This window comes from Rattus norvegicus, chromosome 7, assembly GCF_021556685.1.
Source record: "Rattus norvegicus strain SHRSP/BbbUtx chromosome 7, alternate assembly SHRSP_T2T, whole genome shotgun sequence".
In the NCBI taxonomy this organism is placed as follows: Eukaryota; Metazoa; Chordata; class Mammalia; order Rodentia; family Muridae; genus Rattus; species Rattus norvegicus.
Window position 1 is genome coordinate 84,582,250 of NC_141540.1, and position 9,161 is coordinate 84,591,410.

A 9,161-nucleotide genomic window follows, 5' to 3' on the forward strand; every position below is an offset into this window, starting at 1 on the left:
TTTATTCCCTTGCCACCCCCACATAGGTTTCCCTGGTAAAGGCATTGAGTCATGCTGGTCAAAGTATAAAACCTTAGATTTTTCAGCTAAGTATTCTTAAAATGCTTATTCAAATCATGCATTTCATACTTTAAGTTCAGTAGCAAGTAATTTAGAGAAATATAAATAGCTTTCACTATTTCCTATATACCAAACAAAATTAATAAGCTTGTTTAATGATAGAATAGCAAGAAGAATGTTACACTTGACTTGTGAGTAAATATTCCTTTTATTTTTTTCTTGTACATGAATAATTTTAGAAGATAATTTTAAAAGGTCAAATATGCATTATATTAGAGGTCAATAAAAGTTAAACACACTGAAAACTTCTCAATAAAGATTTATATTTTATATAGTATAAGTGCCAGGAGGGGAAAGCCCATCATGTTTATGATTGCCTTCATAATATCAGAAAATACAAACCAACATTAATTACTTCGATTTGGCAAGGAAAGTAGAATGAAAAGTCAGAAGAGAATCTCAGAGAAATACACAGCAGAGGGAGAATCCATCTTTGCCTTCATACTCAAACTTGCTTGCATTCTGTATAGGAAGCATTCAGACAGAGATGAGAAGTAAGACAAGCTATTTCTGAACCACAGAGGAGTCACTCAACATTGGAGCCAAGGACATTGTTATCCACATTTCTCAGTAAGAAAACTGTAACTCAAGGTAAGATCATTTATAAATATTCTGCATACTTATGAGCTTATAATTGCAAGGTTGAAAAGAAATCAGAAAGCATTGGGAGACTTTGAACAACAACAGCAAAGAAGGTTTGTATATTTATAGTATTTCATTCTGAGGTTTATTCCAAACTCTTTATAGTTACCTGTGAAAGACTTCTTGTTCACAGAATTGACCTTAAGGCAAGACAAATTCCAATAAGGCTTTAAACTAAGAATAGCTTAGGAATATTAAAGTTATGTACTTATGAGACACACCCTAGCATATATGCAGGCTTGTACACATCAACCTGCATACTTAAAAACAAAAGCAATTAAAGTCATGAGTGTTTTTAAAAGCAATTCTGCATTTGCAGGAACATCTTGCAGTTGATAGTATTACTATCACTCAGCCAAATTAGTTCCAAAGTTGTACACCCATAAAAACTGAAAGAGATATTTTATAGAATACTGTGTGTACCATAAAAAGATATAGCCAAAAAGAGGCCGACAGTCAAAACTGTTAATTATGTCTTCTGAGTTCTCCCGTGCTGAGAGAAGCCTACTGGGACTTCATTTTAATTCTCCTCATCATGGTGATTGTTTCTGCCCTGTCTCATAAAAGCTAAAGCCATTCCAGATAGCTGGAAGGATGGGACTTGTTCTTTGGGGCAGTCAGATCCAGCCAATGATATTATATCTTGCTGCCACCAGGGAAGCATTGACAAGCATTGTGAATCCCTTTTGTCAGGCCACATTTCTGTGGTAGCCTGAGTTGCTGCAGTGGAATCAAATTTTGGATTGAAAAGCTTCAAATAGATACAGAGGTATTTCTTCTTTTGCTCTGACCATTAATCATATGCATATACATTTAACAGATTAAATTCAGAATGTTCAGATGTAATTATTTAAGATGCTTATTCTAAAGAAATTTAAAAGAAAACAGGAATATATACACACTCAGATCCTTCATTCTTTATATTCGATTATTATGGTGCATATTTAATTATTTGATTTCACTCTAGGGGTAAAGGAAAAGAAGGCCCAGAACATCTGGTGTGGCAGTTTGTTTAGTCTCATTTCTACCTAAAAGATATATGTGCTAGACCTGGTCAAACTGGGCCTCAATCCACATTTTTTTAAAAAAAGGGAGAGGATGGGCTCATATATTTTAAGTTTTTGAGGAACTTAGTCACATGGCTGAAAACACCCCAGGTCAGAGAGAGTTTGGTGATCCCTTGGAGCCTTCTAGTCTTCTAAATCACAAATTAGATACCTAGCAGGAGACCCAAGAAAGATTCACATCATAAAGGGCCAGCATATCCCACTGCATGGACACGTCCGGAATTCCAAATGACTGGCCAGGCAGTGGCACTGCAAAGAGAACCGAACAAGCACTGCAGTAGTTTCCAATGCTCGCAAAGGGGACGGTTTGTTTAGTAATGCCTGAAGCTTCCACACCCTAAGGAAACTTCCACAGATAACAACAGGCATCTTATGGAAGACGACCCAGGAAGCCAGAGAAAGATCCAAGGTCAGAGCACTGCCTGAGTCTGTCCAGTTTCTGGTTTCTCACATGGTCAGGCCAAGGTAATTCTAGTACCCAAACCACTCTACATTGTACTGAAATCAATATGACGCAAAAAGTGCAGAAGGTTCAGAGTTTTTCTTTGCCTGTATTACCTTTACTTTTATTTTCTTGCAGTGCTGAGGGCTCCACTCAGGGCCTCCCATACACAAGGCAAACACTGTACCTATGAATCATGTCCATATTCCTTAGCTTCATTTTAAATTCAAGCAATCATCTCAAAGTCAGGCACTAACAGAATGGGTGAGGGCAATACAAATAGAATACCGGGAGGAGAGTCAGTTAAGGCAATTATTAGAATTACATCAGCACAGCCTCCAGAAAGCATCCGGGTGATTTTCTGAATTGGTCCCATTGGGTATAAGCATCTTCCCTCAGGTCGGCAGAAGTTAAATGTCATGCTCTCTGTGTTTGAGACGTTTTAGAGAAGGCAGAAATGGGCATTTGCTCACTCTTCATTTAAATTCTTTTCTGAAATGGGTTTTTTTTAAAGTACCAACCAGGCAGCACACACCAGCTGATATGAGGCCCCTGACACATATACAGCAGAGGACTGCCTGGTCTGGCCTCAGTGAGAGAAGACACTCCTAAACCTTGATAGACTTGAGGCCCCAGAGAGTGGGAAGGTCTGGTGAGGTGTGGTGTGGGGTGTGGGGTGGGACATCCTCCTGGAGTCCAGGCATGGGGGAGGAATAGGATGAGGAACTGTTAGAGGGCAGATAATGACTGGACTGCAAAAAACAATTATATAATAATAGTAATAAAAAGTACTGTCTTCATTTTGGGCATATCTGTATAATTTAGCAACATGGTAAGTTCACTAACTTTTCCTATATGAGGAACTCTGTTTTCTTCCTTTATCATCAGTTTTACAGGATTGAAAATACAGCTTTCATGTTTAACTTTCAAAGTCATGAAGAACTGAAAATTGGACCACAAATGAGTCCTGTCTTATTTGCTATGCAACCATTTAATTATGATACAAATAAATAAAAACAGAATTCAGAGATCTCATATAAATAATCATGAATATTTTATTATATTTTGATGTTGTGAAACAGAGTCCCACTCTGTATTCTGTTCTGGAACTCACTATGTAGATCAAGATGGCTTTGTTGATCTCAATTTAGTCTCCTAAGTGTTGGGATCCAGGCATGATCCACCAGACCTAGATTTAAATTAGTTTAAATTTGATTTTACATTTTGTCGTCACAGTTTGAACCTGGCTTATATCTATCCACCCATGGAAGTAGATTTCTCCCACCTTATTCAATATTTCCAAAGTAGTTCCTCAAGCAGTCTAGCAGCGGTCAAAACTGAATATACCTCTAAAAGGTAAAGTGTAACCTTCTGGGAATGTGCCTTTAGCACAGATGACAGGAGAATTGCAGAAAAAGAAAGCACAAAATGCAAGTTCTTTCTAGTCCTTTATGGCCAGTAAACCAGTACTTCATTATCAAGTTCTTTATTCTACAGAGAGAAGATATATATATATATATATATATATATATATATATATATATATATTATTTGCCTAAGAATTCTGTGACATGCTGTCATCTCTACCTCTCCCTCCCTTACTTAATTTTCCTTTAACTCTTAACAAAGCTAACTCAACAAATGGTTCTGATATCCACAAGAGCCCATTCATATAATAGATATGCGTACAGTTAACCCCACCTCCTCAATGACAACACAGAAGTCTACATTAGACTTAGGTGATCTTAAGAATCTACAATGAAATAGCTTTCTCATTAGCTCATACTTTCACTCCCATGAATTCCTGGCTTTCGTCTTCCTTGAAAATGAACTCACTGGTTTTTGTAACATACTAACAAAAAAACTAAGTGGGAGGGTGGGGCCACTTTAAGGGACATCAGTGGAATTCAAGGCCTTTCTTAGGCTGAATTCCCATCCCTTTCCTGACCACTTTTCCCACAGTATTTCCCATAAGCTAGACATTTCACTTTATGAGGCAAGAGCATGGTCTTTAAGGACCTGAAGTAGAATGTTCTCTGAAAGATGTTTAGAGATCACAAGATGAGTCAGGACTTGTAATGAACACAACTCCCACTAAATAAGTGGGTTTCCTTTTCCTCTCTTCAGTGTAAGATTTGGTTAAGGACTCTTTAAGTCATGGCTTCTGCTAGGCACAGTTCCAGTCTAGCTGCAAGGATCCTGGACATTTTCTCCAAACCATCATCACAAATGTCACCTGAGCAAATGCCAAGCCCACTCATGGTTCAAACTTGTCTGGATGTGTGGCTGCCAGGAGATAGGTTTTAAAAGTCTAACACTTCTCCACACATATATGAGAAGTGGTAAAGATTTCAAGGGCACAACTCATCAAGCTGAGTACAAATCCACAAGCAGGAAACAATGTATCAGCAAACACTTCTAGTTCATTGGGAAAGAAGGCTTAAGGAAAATACCTTGTGATAACAGTTTGTTGACCTCACATGGGTCTGAAGATTTGTATTCTTATCTTTAGTAGATGGTCCATATTAATGACATAGTTGTCACTTCTAAATACAGTAATAATTTAAAATATAATATCTTATAGGCTTTAAAAAATAACCAACATCCTTAGATTTCAAAATATTCACACTGCCAAAGTTTACATTTTAGAGTTTAGTCAAATTAGAGGAAGAAAATTCAACAAGAAAATGGGAAAGCACCTTTGGGAATTAAATGTAAGCCTTACTATTTAATTAGTGCTTATGTTTCACGGAATAGATTGCCAAGTGCTCAAATTCTGCAGAAGCCCTTCTAGTCCCTTGTAATAGTGTCTATGTTGATGTATAAGACAACTTAATTTTAGGTCAGCAGAAGTATTTTGAAGTAGAAACCCATGGTGATTGCAGGTGAATTAGTTTTCAGTTTGCAGCAAGTAGGGGTTAGCTGGCCATGTTTTTTTTTACAACTTACATAGGCTTTCTTACACAAGATTCATGGAAACAAAACACTCAGTGGCTTTTAGTTTGTGGGGAGAAACACTTTTCTTGACAAACAAATAAAGGACACACTTGACTTTTTTTTTTTTTTCATATAAAATACATGGCTGTTCTCTCAAGGATTTTAGAACTAACTCTGTACAGCAAAGGCATCTTCCTCTACCAAGGACAGTTCCAGAGTATCTTCATTAGTACTAGTTTTCATCCTGAAGTTGAAAGAACCATAGAGTTTTGCAGACTCTTTGGAAGATGCAAATCTATTTCTACGATAGAGCTCCCCCTTCCACATAGACATCATCAGCAAGCAAGACAGAACAACTCCCCCAAGGGTGAGGAGGCAGAGCCCAGCGATCACACAACGGTCCAGGTGTGCACCTAACATTGCACTCTCTTTTTCTAGGCGTTCCATCTCCCGGGCTGCCACAGTGTTGGGATCCACTGTGACCTCCCGAGGGACAATATAAGAAATGATCACTAGCAAAATACCAGTGACCAAGAACAAGATAGCGCTGATGAAGCCATAGTCTACAGACTTCCCTGAAGATGTGGCTTCTGAACTTGTGTCGTCATCATCTTCAGACATCAAAGATATGGCAGCCTCATGAGACCATTCGTTAGGGTTTCCCCATCCAAGATCTCCAGGGTGATTATTGTCTTTTGCTGATGGTGACCTCTGACTTCTCTGTTCCAAGTTGACATTCTCATCCACGTAGGTAAAAGAAGTTTCTAGTTCCTGGCTGCAACAATTACAGACCTTACGATCAGCCAGTACTTGGTTGTTCCCTGAGTCAGGAGGTCCTGAGGGGAAGAAGCCTGTTTGAATAGCATTGTCTTGGAACAAGGAGGTTGGGGATGTTGGAGAAGTGCTAAGTCCACACACTTCTATGACATCTGCCCTTGGTGTCGATGTCAAGTTTTTCTCATAGCAAAGAGAAACTCTGAGGGCCGCCTCTTCTGTGTGGTCACCGGAAGTCTCTCCTGAACTCCACTCCACAGCATTGCATGGGCCAACTGGGCTGTTCCTCTTAGGCAGAGAGTGGAGTTCCATGGGGGCTAGTTAGATTTTTCCCCGAGATTTCCAGAAATTTTGCTAGCAGCAACACAATGTGATAAGAAGGACCTGGCAGAATCTACTTTCATACAGTAAGGAGGCCTGCTCCTCTGGTCCGCATTCCCTTTACAGCCATGACTGGTTGAGGACACCTTGGCCTCAGTTTCTCATCAGAGTGGCAAAAACGGGAAAGGGAACCTGGGGGCAGAAGATCACGGAAGAGCCAAATCTTCTGACTTGTCACAGGGGTTAGCAGTGAGAAACTCGGGTCAGGGTAGAAAAGGAGCAAGGAGGATGTAGCAGAATCTCTGGGGACAGCACACTGCCGTCACCAAGCCAAATTTATCCAGAGACTCACACATTCCTGTGACAGAATCCCTCAAATGAGAAGGCAAGTTTCCTGTAGAAAGACACAAACGAGAAAACAGGCGGGGACCTCTTTTAGCAGAGCTGTTGATTTCTGGAGGTCTTGAGCAAGAACAGACTTCCTAACCAATTCAATTAGACTGTATGTTTCTACTCCAGTTCAGGACAGATTCTAATACAGATTAGCTCTAATGAATGCCTGCCCCTATCAGCTGGGGGCAGTTGCATCAGCATCTTGACTTAGCAGCTACAAAGTGAATGAAAGGGATGACTTAATCAGCCAGTGACCAAAAAGGGGACCAAAACTAGTGATTCACTTATTGAAATAGCTAGTCACCCACTACACACAGCTCTGGGCCTCACGTTAAACATCCACATGCAGTACTACTCTGCTTAGTCCACTCCCTGCTCCATGGGGGCCCCTTGCACACATCACTGTGGTTTCTACAAAACACAGTGAGCCAGTCCGCTTCACACATACATACTGCTTGTTCCCACTGACTGTCTGCTGTTTCCACTCACAAAGTCTCAGTGAGTCTGAATTACTTCTCGCTACAACTTGCCAACCAACAAGCAAGAGAAAGTAGCCACCTGGAAGTGTTTACAAACCCAGTGTGCAAGTAGGCTGAAGGGGATGGGGGTATTAAATCTATAGCATTGCATTAATGCAAAGAGGTGAGAAGCAATTTCCAAGGCTAGCCCTGAAATGCTATCCATGGCACTCTCTCACCTCCACGGCACCAGGAGCCTTGATAGGCTAGAACTCTGTTGAACAGTAAGCCATCTGCCCATCTTTTCCTGCTTCTGCTAGCTTCCTCGGGAATAAAAATCCACCCGCACTCTCATCAAATATAGGAGGTTTAGGCAAGAACTCCTTTTGCTTTTATTTCAATTCAGAGTGGTTGAACACATGACTGGAGGGGTAAGAATCAAAATCCCCAAATCCAGCCGCTTGTGACAGAGGTTCAAACAAGCCTCGCCTGAGACAGTCAGGGAACTCACAGAGTGAAAAGAACATTGACATGGTCATGCTTCTTGCTGCATATCAAGCTCGCCCCACCCCGTCCTTTGCACTAAAAATATAAAAAGAGCAACAACAAAAAAGGAGAAAAACCACAGTGCTAAGAGTAAAGAAACCGTAACTGAATCAGCGTTTTCCTTCATCATGCGGCTCAGCCCCTTCTGAAGGATCCTTCGATGAAGGAAGCAATGGGAACCGGTTTCATCAAATTACAGAAAAGAAATCATCACAGATGGATCCCTGAGGCACGAGTCGCTCTAATTAACCTTTGGCACAATTAGCTGATCATATTAGACTCCTTTAGATAAAACTGGCAGGGTCCCTCACGAAACTTCCAATGTATAACACACCGGGAAAAAAATCTCTCTCTCTCTCTCTCTCTCTCTCTCTCTCTCTCTCTCTCTCTCTCTCTCTCTCTCTCTCTCCCTCTCTCTCTCTCCCTCTCTCTCCCTCTCTCTCCCTCTCTCTCCCTCTCTCTCCCTCCCTCCCTCCCTCCCTCCCTCTCTCTCTCTCCCTTCCTCCCTCCCTCCCTCCCTTGGCTCTATCGGAGACTCGCTAACTGTACTGTCGATTTGCAGATCCATAATCCAGCATCAGTTTAGGATGGATAATGCCCGCAGACCGGCTAAAGGTATCCTCTTCCCTCCCCAGCCTTCTCTGATCTGTTTAAAAGGCCAGTAAATGAGATTGCACTTCGAAGGCAAGAGTACCTTTTTTCCCTAGTCTGCTGCTCCTCAGTTAAAGACAGTAAAATATAGACAGAACAGATAGGGACAAGGCTGGTATGCAGAAGACCGCGAAGGGAAGTGGGATGCAAGATCAGCGCACTGGGTTTGTAGGACCCGCTGCCAGCACTGAACAGGGGTGCCCCCAACAGGCTGCGGGATCAATCAATTCTCGCAGCAGACTCTTGGCCCATCAAGGCACCTGCAGTCTGGCTGCATCTTCTAAGGTCCTGCAAGAACCTCAGGCGGGAGTAGAAATGCTTGACCCGGCTCCTTTTAGCTCAAAGCTCCGGTTCTCTCTATACTCCGCGCGCTTCCTTCACAGCCCATGCTCTGCTACTCACCTTCTGCTTTGGCCACTCAGTAAAGCTGAAGCCCGCAGCACTCGCGTCCGCGTGGCACCCGGAGAAAGTCCGTTATTCCCAGCCTGAGCACTTGTAGCCTGTGTTCTCCGCTGGGTTCGGCTGGGTGGGCGGTTCCCGCGGACTCCGGCAGGGCGGGGCAGGGCGGGGCTGGGTGCTCCCTTCTGCTGAGCATCCCGGGAGATGTAGTTCGGGGGAAGTCCTTGTATCTCTTCGTTTGCTCCGTCCCACACCTCCAGGGTTTTGCTCTTCTGGCAAACAGTTTCCACCATCCAAGCATTTATCTGCCTGAGCTTCGAGCTCTGGCCTCCCTAAGTTGAGTTCCCAGCCCTGCATCCTCTCATCCACCTACCTCAAGTGCAGCCACAGGATTCTGGAAGACTGGGGAAC

General features: G+C 42.2%; 1 protein-coding gene across 1 annotated transcript; it reads right to left on the bottom strand.

Moving 5' to 3' along the window:
* Nucleotides 1-253: 253 nt before the first annotated feature.
* On the bottom strand, nucleotides 254-8,879 carry Tmem74 (transmembrane protein 74). The gene is given in 2 exon segments (NM_001398901.1): nucleotides 254-6,697; nucleotides 8,754-8,879. A coding segment is annotated over 1 exon segment (918 nt). The 5' UTR covers nucleotides 6,295-6,697; nucleotides 8,754-8,879; the 3' UTR covers nucleotides 254-5,376.
* Between the last annotated feature and the right edge of the window lie 282 nt (nucleotides 8,880-9,161).